General features: G+C 36.9%; 1 protein-coding gene across 5 annotated transcripts in view; it reads right to left on the reverse strand.

Annotated features, from left to right (window-relative positions):
- PTPN3 (protein tyrosine phosphatase non-receptor type 3) overlaps positions 1-18,437 on the reverse strand; it is a 124,108-nt gene that overhangs the window by 86,502 nt on the left and 19,169 nt on the right. For all 5 annotated transcript variants that reach the window (XM_064705611.1, XM_064705609.1, XM_064705610.1 and 2 more), the window contains exon 2: positions 7,902-8,056. In XM_064705611.1, the coding sequence (XP_064561681.1) occupies positions 7,902-8,039 (138 nt within the window). In that variant the 5' untranslated portion in view covers positions 8,040-8,056. The remainder of the gene's footprint in view (positions 1-7,901; positions 8,057-18,437) is intronic.

Consider the following 18,437-nt stretch of genomic DNA (forward strand, 5'->3'; position numbering starts at 1 on the left):
CTTTGCAATGTTCCCATGGGTCTCCCAACCCTAAACCCAGCTGTTCAGCCAGCACTAGTCTCATCCACCTACACATCTATTTACTTCTCTTCTTCCTCTCCACATTTCCTAGGAAAAAAATTATTTCCAGCATTACTTTTATGTGGTTCTAGTTCTTGCCCTCTGGTACTAAATGCACAGTTTGTTTTTTTGCTTTTTTTTATTTTTCCCAGGGCCTAGACCAAGCATCCAGTCAAGAAATCTAAGCTAAATAAAAAATGTTATTTTAAATTGTTCAAGTCTTGTTAAAATTCTCAGTTACAAGGGGGTTTGTTGTTTTTCAAGGAAATGTTTATTTACTTAATTTTGGTATTACTTTAAGAAACATTTGAATTATTTTTTGGTCTATATACCTAAAAATGGCCACACAACTCATGCTGCACAATCCTCAACTTACTTTGTAAATTAGCAGATTTGAGACCTAGGTGTAAAGTGAGGCAGGTTAAGCACGTCACACCAGAGCTTCTGAATTTTGACATCCATTCCAATACAATTCATAGCCACAGCATATTCAAATATTGCAATGTGTCAAGTGCTTTACAACACATCCTATTTTCACTCCCCTGTGCCATAAGAGGGCAAAACCAACATGAACATTGCTCAGCTATACTGGGCATTAGAATCAAGTTCTCCTTAACCCTATAATCCATTAGGGCAAATAGTTAAGGCATTCCTAATTAAACTCCTGTTTTTCTATAGTGTAATTTAAAAAATTATGTGTCTTCCTCACTAGCCTGTGCTGCTGCAATGACACAAATTCTTGAGAATTTCAAAATTTTTACTGAAAAGAAACATTTTCAAGAAGTTTGTGTGTTTCCACCTGAAAAGAACTATTTATTTCACCTTTATGAAATCTACCAATCCTTATTCTGAAGTATTAAAAGCTTTGCATCAACCACCTCATAACCACAACTATTCACCTCCATTTAAATCTGTCTTCAAATCAATTACAGCTTATGTTGGATAGGCCAAAAATTAATACTTCAAGCACTCATAATTAACACCTGTTACATTCTACTCATGCCACCACAAGTTCCTACAACATTTAGGGAATTTAAGTTAGTCAAATTCAATTTCTAGTAAGTTAAACAACTGTGAAGAGAAAAATGCCCTCCATTACTTTTTAATGTCAAGTACTGCCTAGAACCCGGAGTGATCAAGACTCACTGCCCTAAGAACTGCATAAACTTAAGTGGAAATTGTTAGAACCTTGGACTAAAGAGGTAAATCTGCATGCAAAGTTCTTCAGGTTGTTAACTTTTACAAGGGAAATGGTACAAAGTGACCATTTTGGAGGACAGTGCAATGTAAAGCATATCTCCCTGTCCTCTGCAGAAGCTTTGCCCCCACTCTCTGGTAATGATAACCTCCCAGTTAAGCACCACCTAAGCTTTTACAAATTCAGTCTGACTTCAGACACAATGCCCACTGCCCACCACATGCTGTTTGAGGTCATCCTTTCCTAATTCAGCCTGTAACACTCCTTTGCAACCAGACAGCCCATGTCCTTCGGTCCTAAAAGGTGCATGAGCCTGAACACAGAGCTACCACTTTCTTTTCATTTCTGCAGTAATTTAACACACAGTTAATTTGCTCTTCTGCTATCTCTGTCCTTGTCTCTTCCTGGAATTTATTTACCAACCCGATGCTCTTATTCAACTGTGGAAGATTTTGTTCATCTAGAATAAACAGAACTGGCTTTTTTTTTCCTAAGGTACAGTTTTCTGCAGAGCAGCCTAGTTTTACTTTCTATGCCTGCCTGATAGGAACTTCCCTCTTTTGTCTGCAAGTGGCCAGGATCCACATGTGACATTCCCAGGAGGGTTGCCTCAATGCCAAGACTAACACTGCTAATACTTCCTTGACACTGGGTGAAGATTCTTGCCTGGTGCATGAAAGCACTCACCTTTTCAGAACAGTAATACATGAGCAGCTCAGTCTGCAAACTGCCACCGCTCTCTATTGTTTGCAACTGAAAATTGAGCTTAAAAAAACATTACCTCATCTCATAAAAGCTATTAGTTTACACTACTGATTCTCCTCATTGCAATTACTCCTTGTTCAAGATAACCTGCTACCTCATATTCCTGTATCTTTTTGTTGTTAATAAGGCCTCAAACTTAATATTTTTGATTTTTTGAAAAAGTTTCAAGAGCAACACATTAAGGAAATCTGACAGTCAAGAACTCCCTTTAATGCCCTTGCACTATTTAATATCTCCTTCTCACCAAGATCTACAGCCACCTCCTCAGCCAACTCCTAGCCCACCCTGTAAAGTTTCTAGATTCCATACACTTTAGTACAGTATTTTCCTACATAAAGGTCATAGAAAATATTTGTCCAAGGACAGAGCTTTAACCCACTGCATTTCCTCTGCCTTACAAAAATGATTTAAAACAAACATATATATGAGGTTAGTCATTCCATTCTAACTTTAGAAAAATTTCCCCTCCACTAATTCTTTCCTTCAGCATTTATTATGAAGTCTTGCCCCACAAAGGGCTAAGACTAACAAGCCTGCTGTAGGGCAGATCACTTTCTCACTGTCCTCAGAGGCATCATCAAATTTCATACTGTCTTACTGCTTTCCAGTCAAGTATACTGACCTAACTCAATACAAAACTAAATATTTGCTGCCAGCCTGAAACTTCATACAGCAGTTCTTTCAACCTGCAGGGACACAGAGTAGCATTAAACCATTCTGTATTATCAAACAAGTAGGAAAACTTGGTGACAGATATACAAAAATTCTGCAAGACTGCATTATTCTATGAATGGTTTAAAATTATAAAACTCACACCCACAGTCAAAAAGAACCTCTAAGACTTGTACCTCAGTTGATTATTTTAAACATACCATGAGTAATTGTGTGTGTTCATTTTAACCATCATATTCCTTCTCAAATACCAGAAGAAGAAACTTAACTGAGGTGCAAGGAAAAGAAAAACATTCCTTACAATTCAAGATTCAATTCTTACAACTTTTTGAATTATTACAGCCTCATCATTTTATTTCTAGAAGGAAACATTATTACTAAAAGACAACTAGTCTAAAAGCAAAAATCCCAGGTATTAAGACAAAAACATAGAAAATGCAATTCAGAAGTGATCTGCCACTCTCAGTTTTATACCTTCTCAAAAGTCAGTTTACTTGAGAGATGCTTCCCAAGTGGTCATTCCTGGTAAATGAGTCAAAGTAGAGCAAAACCAGAAAATACCTGCACGTTTATATCAAAAGTTACAGATAAATTTACATTATTGCACAATGTAATATACGTAATATAATAAATACCTATTAAACACACCCATACATGGTATATGAGCAAATTCTCTATACATCAGAATGACAGCTAACATTATCTCCAGGTGAAAAGCCTATGCATTATAGTCTTAGAACACGACAGAGGTAACAACAGGGACAGAGGTGAGTTAACCTTACCATAAAACTGAAACACCCAAAATTTACTAGGGGGCTTCAAGAAAGCCTGGATATAATTAAAGTCAAGTGCAACATTCAGCACTAAATGCAGTCAAGTCTTTGCCTCAAATGTGGTTTTGAAGTAACATTTCCAATTCTCAGCTTCCATGCACCTTCAGTTTTTTGCCTGGACTTTGGACATGTTCCATGTAAGTACTGGAACACATAGGAGTGGAACAAGAAAGGCCATGTCAGCCTTGCATAGTTAACATACTCTGTGGACGGCAAGCAATGCAGTGGAATGTGTCTGTCTGTTCTCCTATGCGAACTTTCTTGATAACGATGACCTACAACCAGCACATACTACAGGTTATACTGATGAAATCTTTGTAATAACATGAATCCAAATTTCAGATTCCCTGCAACTGTGGTATAACACTTTTATATAAAAACACTGAACAAAATAGCCCATCACTTCACTACTCTGGCAAAGTAACAAGTCCAGGAGAAAAGCAGTGCTGCTGTCTTGCAATTAAATCTTTGTTTACAGCTAGTCAGAGTACCAATATTCTTTGGGATAAATTATTAATAAGAACAACCTTTAAGAAAGGAAATTATGCAGCTATCTTCAGGTTTCTCAATAGATAGAAAGTTCCTCTGGTTACATCCATATGCAAAATCTACCTTCTTTTTTCCTTTGTCCAGGTTTACAGTACTTGGGTTTTATTCCCCTCCTACAGACAGAACCACTGGGAAACAAAGTAACATCTGAAATATCATTCAGCAGAATAATTAAGAAGAAAGTTACATATAGGTGGAACTACAAAAGTGCCATGCCATCTGGCAACAAAATGTGATGAAAATCAGCTCTGTAGGCTCTATAAAGATCTTGTTCCTAGAGAACGAAATGAAAGTTTTATCTCTATTCTCCCTGTTCTACTCTCTGAAAGATTCAGTATTTTGAGATACCATTAATGTTCTACCACCATTTTCAAAGATGTTAGTACTAGTTCAAAATTCCAAAACATACAAGTTTTAATCAGTGTTGTAAGTTTAGACTATTTAATCAATTGTCTTTTTATTAAATTTAAATCCACCCCATATTTTGTAGTCTTGAGCATATGTACATTGTCAACAAGATAACAGAAATGACAACATAGGAATATCCATTTGTTTAAACTTACAGTAAATTTATCTTAAGTTTCTTCTTACCCATGAGATTTGTTTTCTTTAATGTTATTTTCCTATATACTCCCCTTACGAGTTTGAAAGAAAGAAATCCTTTTGCAGTAAGAATTCTCTGTTCAGAGAGCTGCTACATGACAAGCAATGCTCAGTTGGTTCCATCCCACTGTCTTTAGAATGAGAGAACTCTCCCATTCCACTTATGCTATTATATGGACAAAGGCCAAGCTTCAAGTATTCTGCTTTTCCACTGTTACTTTCTACTATTTGTTGATGAAAATATAATTATGTCTATAAACATAAAGCATACTTATGCATATGTAAATATTAGCCTAATGTTAGTTCAAAGTGCAACATCTATCCAAATTTTGAGCCTTCACAGACCAGAACCAGGTACCACTAAAACACAAACAACCCTGAAGAATTCTCAACTTTAATTTTCCACTGATAATATTGACATTCTTTAAAGAGAAAACACTGAACTCTATGCTTTAGAAGAGGTGATCCCATTCAGGTCTAGTTCTCCAAACTCTGACAGATGAGAAAAATTCAACATATTTCAGCAATAATTGTAAAAGCAGAGAAAGTAAAAAACCTAGAAAACTTATTTAAAATATCCAAAACTCAGAGTACACATTTTTATCCATTTATCTTGTATCTATGTCTAGTCTCTTCAGAAAGCACCTTCCATTTTAATAATGTACTACTACATTATTTAATATATTTCGGCTTATTTGTCTCCTGGATAATTATGCCATGTGATATCCATATTTAATTTCTTTAAAATATGGAGCTTTCAATTAACACATCATCCAGAAATGCATTAAATGTGGAGAAAAACATTTCGATTCGAGAAACAGTTTCTCTGAAGCAGCAAAGAAAGCTTTCACTAGTGGGGAAAATCTGTTCAGAGCAAAACTTACTGTTTTTCAATAAGTACATGCCCTTCACTTCATGACCAGCTGACTCCCAGACTGACCACAGACCCAAGTTATTCTTTGGTCTCTTTGGTCACAGAGATAAAACTGAATTATGCTGGCAATTAAAATAAACACACAAACACAGAGTCAGGCTGAATTTTTCTGCTAATGTAAGCAGAAGTTGGATACAGAAATTTTCTGCAGCTGGTTTCAAATCCTTTGAGAAATGGACCTTAGGACATTACCAGTGTGGCAAAGCCTATTCTTAGGCTGATATCAAGGTTAGATAATCAAGAAGGGCCATCCTCACAGAAAAGTACAGCCTCCCTCATTACCAGCTGAGTACCCAAAGAACACAAATCTGCAAAACCCTTTTCTTAGGCCATAACACAGCAGGGTAGCTGCACTCCCTGCTTGTTTCATGTAGAGCAGTAATGAGTTCTCCATCACCCCTGTGAACAGCTCAGCATCACAGCTGCAGTAAAGGAGGCCCTTACAATTCCTGGATGGAAGAGGTAACCAGCAGTGGCACCCTAAGGATACACTGAAGTTGGGGAGAGAAATCAGTTGGGTTCAGAATTTAAAAAAAAATCATAGAATGGCTTTGGTTGGAAGGAACCTTAAATATCATCTGGTTCCAACTTCCCTACCATGGCCAGGGACACCTTCCACTACTTCAAGTTGTTCAAAGCCCCATCCAGCCTGGCCTGGGACACTTTCAAGGATGGGACAGCTGCAACTTCTCTGGGCAACCCATTCCAGTGCTTCACCACCCTCACAGCAAAGAATTTCTTCCTAATATCTCATCTGCATCTCCCCTCTCTCAGTTGGAAGCTAGTTCCCTCTTGTTGTATCACTACATGCCCTTGTACAAAGCCCCTCTCCAGCTTTCTTTAGGTACCAGGAATCTGCTTTAAGGTCTACACAGTTCCTTCTCAATGGCTCCCTTTTTGCACTCACTGACTAAAGGAGGAAATGGGGAGCAAATTTCACTTGTATAGTGCTAGGCTTCAGGCCAAGCACTACACTTAAAGCTGTGTAAACATCTGTTTACAAATTTGTTTACAAAGAAAAAATATACTACTATGCATGAATTTAATACCATTTTGAATTCCTCACTTTACACAGATCCTTGTGCAGGGCAGGTGGCAATTATGCCAGCTCACTGACAGACAAGACAATTCCTAGGGCATGGTGGAGACAAACAATGGAAACTATATACTAACATGTTGGTCCTCCTCTTACTCTCCTTCTACTCCACTTCCCAATATTACACACATATATGAACACATGGTATATAAAATACGTACTAAAATCAGACTAATTCTGGATATACTATGGTGAAAATAACTTCTTTAACCTATCAGATAACTTATATTTCAATCAATATCCAATGTCCAACAGACAAAGTTAAAAAACAAAATCAGTCTGCAGAAAACTGCAATAAGACTTGGAAAAATACAACTTTTGGGTGCACTTTTGAATGTCCTATTAGAAAGCATAGTGTAGTCTAAGATATCTAAACAATACAACTTCCTCTGCCAAATGCTTCTTCTCAAATAAGGTAAATTGGATAAAATAAGTATAATATTAAAAAATACACACAAATCTTACACACAATTCTACTTAAATGTATCCACAGTTTTTCTGCATGGTAAAATAATTCTACTGAAAGCTGATTCAGAAGTTTTGCTTGTTTCCATTTAAAAATTAACTGATATATTAAATCAATACTAAAGGTTATAAACCTTGCAGAATAAAATACATTAAAAATACAGAGTACAAGCCTCCATTAACTCCCTTTACCTCCCCACACCCAAATAAAGAGACCATACTGAAGTACAAAAGACTGAACAGAATAGTCCTACTGAGCCACAACGTCTTCACTGTTTACATCTTTGCATTTCTGAAAATATGTACTGACATCACTACAGGAATTTATAAAGCCTCCTTCTTTCAGGAGGAGTCCTTTTTACTAGTCCTTTGAAGGAGAAGCATATCCCAGTTGAGGAGTTTCCTTTAAATATTAATTACTTATTCACAGTTGATAATGATCACCAGATCTGTTTCTTTGTGGTTCCCATATCATATAGAAGACCTTTATCCAGACACAATCTGCATGCCAAGATTTTATGACACTGAAGTTGGTTGGCTTGAAAGTAAATTAAAACAGCACTTTTTAAATCCACTTCATAAGCAGTAATTCTGCAATTTGTTATGACAAAGCTACATCTTTAACATCTTTTGGAGATACCACGCCTCAGGGAGGGTCCCATATTTCATCTGCAGCTTTCAAACAAATTTCTATGTATTTAAAAAGAAAGTAGTTTTCAAACTTACGTTGACTTTGAAGCTTTGTACTGAGCCATCCAAAAAGTGGACGTTACAGATTATTTCTGATCGGGTTTTCTCTTTTGGTAGCTCTGATGCTCGTATGTTATTTATCCTCCCACCTAAGGCTCGTAAACGGGAGTTCATAACTATTGCTGAATAACCTATAAAACAAAAATTATGTTTAATGACAGTTCTTATAATTCTCTATATGTTTTTCAGAGTAACTTACAACATCATGAAGACCTCATTACACCCCAAGCTAACAAATGCCTCTTATAGAAAAGAGTAAGTTGTAAAATTAGCCTGCTGTAAACCAGAACATAAATGCATAAATATGGAGGGGTTCCCATACTGTAAATGGGAACATTATCAAGAAAATTACAGGTAATCCCTGCAATGTATACCTGGGTTAGGCATGAGTCACTGCCTTAGTTTAAATCACTAAAAAACCCCAAACACCTACTATAATGTAGGAAGACAACATCAAGACAAGTTTTTATCATCTGTAACTAGGAAACTCCTTACCCCCTTTTACATTTCCTACATATTTCTGCATTTACAATACAAGTTCCACTACAATAATTCTGTTTACTCTCAGCTGACAAAACAGTCTTGAGTTAATGCAAATCAGGTACTATCAAGTAACGCTTTGTTTCAGGAATATATACGCAAACACCATATGTAAGGCAAGCAGAACTAACTCTTAAAACATGTCAATATTTTACAGTCTAGCATACATAAATTCACGAAGCCAGAAATTAATATCAAAGAAGAACATCCCACAAGAAAACACTTCTTTTGTTCCTTAAGCTTTTTTCTTTTTTAAAAAAAAACTCTTAATGAAAACCAAAACTCTAAAAACCAGTATTTACAAATTAAAACAAACAAAAGAACAACCCATCAAACAAAAATAAGCCATTCATTGAAATAAGAAGTGAATTAAATTCAGACAAGCCTGTAAACATTTCAAGCCTCTCTTCACTGGATCAGTTTACCAATTAACATCACAGCGTTTAAAGCCAGTTGGCAAGCGAAGCAGGGGATAGTTTTCCAGGTTAATTACCATACCAATTACCAAACCATTCCTCACTTATAAGGGGACAGCTACAAAGAGACTCGCATAATGCGAGTGTTACATAGACTGCTGGCCAAGCTAGACGGGACCTATATGAGCACTATTTTGCCATCTCCCCTTTTGTCTGTATCTGCCTTAAAACACAGGCTGGCTTTTCTTTTATGCAGCTACAGAAATTGAACAATTTAGGAAAAAAAAATCACTTAAAATACCAAAGCATTGCCTCTACTACATATCTCTTTGAAAGGAAAACATGAAAAGCATGGAGAGCCATGAAATGTAAAATTGCATAAAGTGGTCTTTTTGGGGTTGCAAAGACAACAAAGCAGTGCAGTGATCCTTCTCCACTCAAGTCTGTGTAATCTATACTCAAAAGCAGCTAAAACAATTGCCTTCTCACAGACAGCTCAGAAGTCAGACACACATTGGCATTCAACACTTCCAACAACACTCTCATGGGTTTTTTTTGTCAGCCAATTGATAGTTCACCATTGTATATTTTCTAAAATCAAAACTGTAAGCTATCAAGACTCATTTTTTTAGCCAGCATGCATTTTTTTCCTCAGAAAAGGTGTGGGTTGGGGGTTTTAGATGTTTCTTTTCTCTGGTTCTTTTTTTTTCTTTCATTTTTAAATGAGGGGATAAAAAGGAAGAGGTAATCTTTAGAAGAATTATGAACAATATTTCCATATAAACCACCAAACACTCCTATTGCTTTGAAATTTTTCTTGATATACAGTCTGCATTTAATCATAGTTTTGGTTTGGGGGTTTTTATATCCAGAAAATGGGCTAATTCATGACCGGTTGCTGTTAAATAAAACATACAGTTATCCAATTATCAAGAGTATACAAAAAGTTGATGACAAACTAGGATTGTAAAGGAAGCCTCCAGTCTCACATTCTCTAATTTTCTAGCAGCTAAGTTTTAAACTATTTATTCAGCACTATGTTCACCTTTCACCAAAAAGCCAAGCGACTACATGAATTATACTACAAAGTCTTTTCTCCACTCTCCACCTCAACTGGCAAAAAAATACCTTCTCATTTGCAGAAGTAGCTCTCTAGTCCCACTAGTCCAGTGTTAAGTGGAAGGTTATCCTTCATTGTGAAGCCACTAGATGAGAGACAATGTTTTGGTAGCCAGATTCAAAGCTTCATCAGCCTGCCCTTAAGGGCTCAGTCTGCATTGCAGCACCTAACAGTCCCTAACACAGACTTCTCCATTCCTGGGAGAAAGGCTATTTGACCCCTTTTGCTTATAATGCCCGACCTGTCTTCCACCATTCCCTCTCTCTATGCCCTAATTATATTCAAACTTTGTCAGGCTTCAGCAGAGCACAACAGTCCACAGCAGTCTCCAGCACCCTGCTCCTGACCTACCCACAGAGAGGGAGCAAACAGTGCTCAGCCCCTGAAGCCCTAGTGCAGAACATGCTTCAAGTTAAGCTACACTTGGAGACCCTTCAGACATTTTGATACCTAAAGTCTAAACCCTCTCCAGCATAGCATTATTTTTTCAAGTGTTACAATATAGCCAGATCTTGCTACTCACTTGTTCAAGCTTCAAATGCAGAAGACAATAAAATAGCACCAATAACATTTATATATATGTGTGCTTGCAATCCAGAAAAAAACAACAAGAAAAAAAAACACCAGCAAAAAAGAAAACTCTTATAACTGCAAAAAAATTAACCTGAATAAACCAAACAGAAGATTTTTATTTAAGTTACTGTGCATAGTAGCACAAGTAATTACAGGTCCATTTCATACCACGGTCCCTCTATAGCAAACCCAGCCTATCTATCTCCTGGATAACCTAAGCTATCCAGGAGCTAACAGTAACACATACTTTTGTACTGCAGTTCATTATAAAATGAGAGGTGCTTAGTTTGAAATTTGTAGTCTTGTGCTAGTTTTTCAGTTACTTCTGGTTAGCACCTTCAGGTGATCTGCTGGGGGTTATATGCCCCAAGTGAAGCAGTGAGTTGGAAATTTATGATGAGAAATTCAAACCTGCTACTGTGACCAGTTTGCATTGGGTTCACAAATGAAAACCTGCAATTCTTTTATTTTTACCATTTTATGTAAAATCACACCAGGAACACAGAGTTCATAGTTTGTGCTTATGGCAAGCAAAGAGCCCCAGCTGGGGCTGTCCTCAACAAAGCCAGCTGACCACAGGAACTGTGCCAAGGCAGGGACAAATGGCTGAGTGTTTGGATGCCACGACTATCAGTCAACTGGAGCTCAAGGGGACTAATCAAGGCCTAGGGAGCTGCCACCAGCTGGAGTCCCCAGCAGAGAAAGCCACACTTTCTCCTTCCCACCTCCATGGCCTTGAGCACCACTGTGCCAAGTGAGCTCCTCAGGGAGCTGTGTTAGCAGTGTCACAGCACAGGAACCTGCCCACACCACTTTGCTTGTCCCAGCTCAGCATGCCACATGCTCAGCAAGTCTGCAAGGAAACAACTTAGAGAATCCCTAGCCTAAAGGGCAAGGGAAGGAGAACAGGAGACAGGTGAGCAGCTGAGCTGTTGGCACCTGCTCCATGACTTTTCATCCATAAGTGAGCTGTTTAAAGCGGCATTTAAAATCGGGCCAGATTACTGGAATGGCTTATGGACCCCAGCACAAAATGTAGAAGCACATGAAGGAACCTGCAATGACAACTGCTTCTGGGGAAGGGAGAGGGACCACTGAGATGCCCAGCACAACCAGAAACCTTACGCTTCTAAGACAAGGGCTCTTAAGCCCTAGTAATCACCCTGCAGCCCTGAGCAACCAGAACCAGCCATTACATGCAAATCTCAGTTCCTGTTTGTAGCCTCAGCAGGAGGCTGATTCAGAAATGAAACCAAATTTTAAAAACCTGTAAGACAATTTAATATTATCAACAAGTTCAGTACTTCAATGATTTTTTCCTTTTCCCTAAAATAAGCATGTTTTCCCTAAAAAAAACCCAGGAAGTTGGGAGGTATATTTTAATGAAACAAACAATCAAAACACATTGAAAACACAGTTATTTTCACAGTTATAAAGTATAAAACAAACATGTGGAATTCTATCCCATAATGAAATCATGCAGTAGGCTTACAGGAGAAACAAATACAAGAACAGATATGGAAAGAAGTTAATGTTTTCCAAGTACATTAAACACATTTCTGGACAAGTTTGGTTATGCATGCCTTCTCCTACAGTAATGTTGCAGTCAAGCAGAACAAAAATAACATGTTTTCCTCGTCTTTTGTATTGAAGACTGACTTTTAAAACTACTTTTTTTCCATACCAGCATTTGATTTCTTTCGAAATTGCTGGTAAAAAAGCATAAGACTCCATTATCAGTATAACTGCTATTAACTTATTTTTTACCAAGTAATTAAATCAAGGGCAGATTTGCTGAGTATACACTCAAAGACCTTCTACATATAATCATGCTGTGTATAACTGTTAATAGATTTGTTAGGTTTGTGATTGTTTGAGGCCTTTGTTGTTTTTTTGGGTTTTTTTTAATAAATTATTTATTACCTCCACTTCTTCAGGTCAGTAGGGATAATTTACTCCTGTAAATGGGTACACTCATGTTTTTTGTAAGAGGAGACTACTGCACTAAGTTTTCTCTGTTTATTACAGTCTTGACTGAAAACACTGGCCTCTCAAAAATCAGAGATATTACAGAATCAGTGGGAATGTCATATACAAAAGGATAGTGCTTCCAACTCACTTACATTGTCTGAGTGACCACCCCAACAAGGAAGGGGAAAACAGTAGTACTAAAAACAAGTCTTGCGTGTCCTTTCAATAACAGTGACATTTTATGGTTATCTGTTCCTTTACTTAAAAGGTATAAAAAAACTGACATGGGAATGGAAAGAGGTATAACAAATAAAGGTGTCTTTGTGGCAATGTATATCCCTAAGACAACTGATACAAATGCTCTTCAGCATGCATCAGCCCACGTAGTTAAGAATTACTTACACAAAGCCCTATCTATCATCAGTGCATCTTAATGACAACTAAATTATTCAGCCAGATTTTCCAAATAGAAGAATTAGGCTTAACTCACAACGAATGAAAACCAGGTTCTGCTTCCACCTTCTGCAGAGGAAATGCTTCATCTTTTCCACATTCCCAATAAGAAACTAAATGCCCCCTATTAATAAAAAATTCAGCTCTTCCATTTCTCTTGGGAAAATCCCAAGAGGTATTTACCACAATACAAATTACCAAGCATTACTAAAGCAATAACCAAAGTAAAAGATAAACGTCATTTTGAGCAGTGGGTGCAAATCACCATTTTATCCTTATTTGTAGTTATTTCTTCAACAAATTTTCCTGACATATTCATGTAAGTTATATAAAAGTAAGTGTGGAAGCCAGAAGCAACATGACGAAATTTCACAATACTTGGAAAAACAAAAGCTAAAAAAATCCAATCCAAAGCAATTAAATCATAAATATAGAACATGCATGAAAGCTTTAGATGATTAAGCCTTACAGATTATGGTATAAAAATACCTCCAAACTGAGATACAAAGAATAAAAGACTTGTTGCAGCATGGCCTTCCTTAGAACAGGAATAAAGGTTAATATCCATATTGAAAGTTGGTGCATGTGTGTAGATACAAACACAACTTCCAAAGCAGTAGCTGCAAGTTGTCAAACCACTTCTCTTTAAGAAGGGCACCAATATCATTATAATAGAGACTCTTCACAGAAAAGTTAAAATCAAAAATTAATTTTATTAAAGATTTGGCTTTCTTAGATTTGTTTCCAGTGGCTATGACACCTATGATATTTTCAAGTGCAGCAAAACTACTTATCTGCTGTGTAAGTAACCAATAGGTCTAGCTAAGTATTCTAAGAATGATATCAAAAATTGAACTACTAGTGCTTAAATCATTCTAGTTATCATCTTTGGTTTTCCAGAAAAAAAAACCCCAAACCTATAGGCAGAGATTCTTCACAGAAAATTACTCCATATAAGCAAAAAACATAGGCATTTTGAAGTTATACCTCAAACAGGCATAACACATGTTGCCAGCCCATAATGTTTACCAGAACCAGCACAGAACTGAGCAACGAGAAAACATCCTTCCACAGTAAAATATAATGATACCTCTTCTTCATTTAATAGCCCTTAATGCCAGAGTTCACCCACAAATAAGCCTTCAGGGTAGACCACATACAGTATGACACCTCTATTTGTTTATTTAGAGCGTACTTCAAAGCATTTTAGTTTCAATGAAGGAAGAAAGGCTCATTCTAAAAACAAAAACGAGACCACAACTAATTGTCAATACTCTTTCCTCTTCTACCCAGCACAGAATTGGAATCTAGCTTTTTATTTCACTTTTAAAAGGCATAAGTAAATAAACTAAATTTGTTCCTAGGAATGTCCAGGAATCGGGTACCTACCTATCTACAATAGTCATTGACTCTCAGAAGAGAATCCAATATATGCAGGTGAATAAATTTTAAAAAGTCCCTATACCACAACAAGAGGTTAGATGCTTAATTAGTGCATAAAAATAAGTAATTAAGTGATTTGCAAGCCTTCCCTGCACTTCATTTAGCTTTTCATTATAACACAACCCTGGTAAATTCATATTACAAAGAGTTTTCATGGGAAATCCAGCTATTTTAAACTCTGGATTCAGCAAGACCAGACATGAATGTCCAAAACAGACCAGTAGAGATGGATGGGAGAGGAAATATGCCTTTCATTTCTAGCATTATACTGTACCCTGACTGACATGCCACTGAGACCCCACTAAACCAATATCATACTGAAGGTAATGCCAGCAGTGTGAGCAGCTGCAGTATCTGGTGCAGAAAAGCCATGCACCACAGTAAGCTACCAATCCTCATTTCCGTTCTGCTGCCTGGGACCTACATACACTCATGCAGCTACAGTAAAAACACTGTAAAAACACAGTGGTTTTACTCTGCCACTTAGGATGGTCCCGAACAGAAATAATGTTCCAGTAAAAACACTAAGTGACCAAATTATCCTGAAAAAAAAAGGAAATAGTCACACCAAACATCTGTTCTGTATATACACATATATTCATTCCAATACAAGTTTTAGATACAAAGATTTCATTTCAGCTTTTCTAAGATCCTTCTTTCTTCCTGTCCTCCCCTTTTGAAAAAGGTGTACTTTATCTGTAAAGATTTACCAAAAAGATTTTTACCCAAGAGTTGTAAAACGTGCACAGCTTCAGCCATCCCAACAGTTCTTGCTGTTAAGACTGAAGAGGCAGAACAGGCTGCCATCAGGGTAACAGAGATTATTAGACCAAAATAACCATACTCTTTACATGGTAATAGCCTTTACATGGGGGACTGGGGGTTAGAAGGATTATCCCAGCCTTTCAGCAACATGCTCAGCAGCAAAGACTGCTTATCTGAAAACTTAATCTTGAAATCAGATAACCTAAAGGTAACTAAACTCTAGAAGAGCTTATTGGTGGAAAAACAATACTGACCATGAATTTCAGTGTTGTTCAGATCTTGTGTTTTTAACATCCCTTATTCCAACTTCTGAGGTAAATATTTTGGTCACATTTGATTCAAAAAGATTGTATGAATAACTCCTCAAACTTCCAGGGTATAAATCTGGTAATGCCAACTTCACAAATGCTCTTTTGCATACATATAATAAAACCACACAGGTAAGGCACTGTAGGATCCAATCTGTCATTTCAGAGAGAATGAAGCATTATTGCTAGACCTGAGACACAGGACTAGCACAAGTAAAGAGGTGGTATCTACTGCACACAGAATGATTGAGAGCAGAAAAACTAGTGGGAGGAAAAAGCAAGAGATGTGCTCCCTACACTGCTAAAATACTGTGAAATACAGGTGAGAACAAGACACACCTACAATGCTTTCACATTTTTTGCAGATTTTACTGTTCACGTCAGAAATCTTTATGATGTTAATTTTAAAAAACCATTTCTGAAAGAACACCTTCAGCCAGTGTGTTGAGGGAAGTAAGCAGCATGCTGCTTCACTTCCTGCACACTGCCAATCAAAGCGTTCAGGAACTCTATGGCTTCCTCTATTGCCTGCCTCAGCTTTAAGCAGACCACAGAACAAAAGAAAATCATCTCACCAAAAAATGCAAGGGCGACCATTACTTTATTTTCCAAATAATACCTTTGGGAAGTAACTAACAATGTTGCATGACTTCAAAATAAAAACTGCAGAATGAAAGCCAAAGGTCACCTTCCCCAGCTTGGTAGTGCCTTACGCTTATGACACTGAAGAGTGGAAGTGAACACTGAGTCAAAGTGAAAGCTGAGCACTGCAGTGCCCAGCTGTCAACATTTCCCATAAATATGAGAGCTTATATAGAATAAGTAATTTACACCTTCAAATTTTCAAAACCAAGTAAATAAGCATCCACCACTGAAATTTATAAAGACAAGCAACTAACACATTCAGAAATCTTAGTTACCAAATTAATCATCACACCAAAACTGAAATACAAAAAATACCTCATTCTATTGGCAATGAGCCGTGTGTCATGAAACTTTTGTATGACACATAACATGAAACAAGAACCATCATGTCAATATTCCTGCCAAGTAAAGCTGTTACATTTAAGCAGAATTATAATCATCTGCATGACAGATTCAGGATGAGATGTAGAAAAATAACCAAAGCTTTAAGGATTAAAACATATTTCTAAAACATGCTTTTAGAGGGAATTTCTACTTTTTTACTATATCCATAGTATGATTCTAATCAAACAGTCAAGAAACTTTCTGTTCTACTTCTGGTTTTAAAAACACCCTAAAGTAAAACTTGGATTATTCACACAAATATCACACTATTCACTATGCTTACAGGTTAATATAAATCTCTACCCCATATAGGGTAACATAAACAAATAAATATAATTTTCACTTTTGAGAATGTTGGTGAGAGTGTCAGAAAAGTATCAAGTACCCATATAATGTACCCTATGTAAGACATGCTCTTTTCTGATAGCAACTTTGAACTGTTGTCCTCCACTTATGAGTTAAATCACAAACAGCAGAAAATACCTCTTATGGTACAGGCATATTAAAAAAAAAACCAAAAAAAAAAAATCACCAGCTTTCTAAAACAATCCTCTCCTCATATCTCAAATACATGCCTAGAGTAATTTTTCCTGTGCATATTAACCAGACAAATAAAAGAGACCTTTTACAACTTTTGCCTCCAATTAACACAGTATGTTTGCATGTCAAAGCTACAGTTATCTAAGATTTCAGTCTTTCCAACAGGACTCATGCCATTGTAGCTCACAAAGCAAAACATATTTAAGCTGTTTTTTAAGAAGCTGGTAAACAGCAGATTGTAGGCCGAACAGAGTATAGACTCAACATAAAGGTGTGAATCTAGATGTTCACATACTATTTCTGATGCTGGCGCTATTGACATTTTGTGAACCGGTCTCTTTCCTCCACCTCAAATTGAACATGGACCGGGACAGAAATAATTGGCAAAGCATACTTTTGAAAACTTTGAAAAAGCAGAGGTATGGATAGCTGGAGTGTGGATACACTTAAAAACTTGTTCTTCCACATAAGGTCTGAATGGCCCTTAAATCTGTCAGCTCAGAAATCCTGTTGGCAGTGGTGACTGCCATTTTTTTGCCAAGGGGGAAAGAAGGAAAGAAAACACCTTAATCATGGATGTGAGAGTATTAATGAGCACTAATGTCCTGGAAAGCTAACTCAGCTTTTAAAGAAAACAGAAATTCCACACAAAATTCAGTGCTGGATTGTTAAGAAATAGCCTGAAATTGAGAAATAGCCTGAAATTACAGATGACTGAAGTTTCCTTCGTGCATGGGCACAGTTGAGTAGCGGACCAAGACGTGTCACTGTTACCCAGTGTTTTCCACTGCGGGCAATACTCAATCTACTTCTCAACACAACAGAGGACTGTGTACCATTCAAGCCTGGGAAGAAAAAGTCTTATCACTGGCAACAAAAAAACCCAGTTCATACATTTTGCAAGAAAACATTTTGGACCTCAGAAGAAAACCTATCTTGTAAATTGTGCTAATGAATAAAAAACTCCTCAGAATTACTATGAATTATCTTTCTGAACCCAGATACTTCTTTTAGAACCTAAAGCTTAAAACTTCACAGAACTGTTTTCTATACATTCCTGTTTTATATATTTTATAATTCACATTCTGCTGCAAGCTTTTGAAACACGTTCCATTAAGCATGATAGAAGACTTCTGTTATAAAACCTATGGCTTCAAAAGGTCCCCAAAGGGATTTGGAACACAGCACAGGCAATCTGCAGTTAACCACAGAATACTATTGAAAAAGATTAAATGGTAGAATGACAGCAATTCTTCCTTTAAAAGAAAAAGGAAGGACACAATAGCAATAAATTGAAACTTATGTTATGAAGGGGAACTTCAAGCTGTATGGAGAGAAAAAGGTATTTCTTTTA

This window comes from Zonotrichia leucophrys, chromosome 2 (assembly GCF_028769735.1).
Source record: "Zonotrichia leucophrys gambelii isolate GWCS_2022_RI chromosome 2, RI_Zleu_2.0, whole genome shotgun sequence".
Taxonomy (NCBI): domain Eukaryota; kingdom Metazoa; phylum Chordata; class Aves; order Passeriformes; family Passerellidae; genus Zonotrichia; species Zonotrichia leucophrys.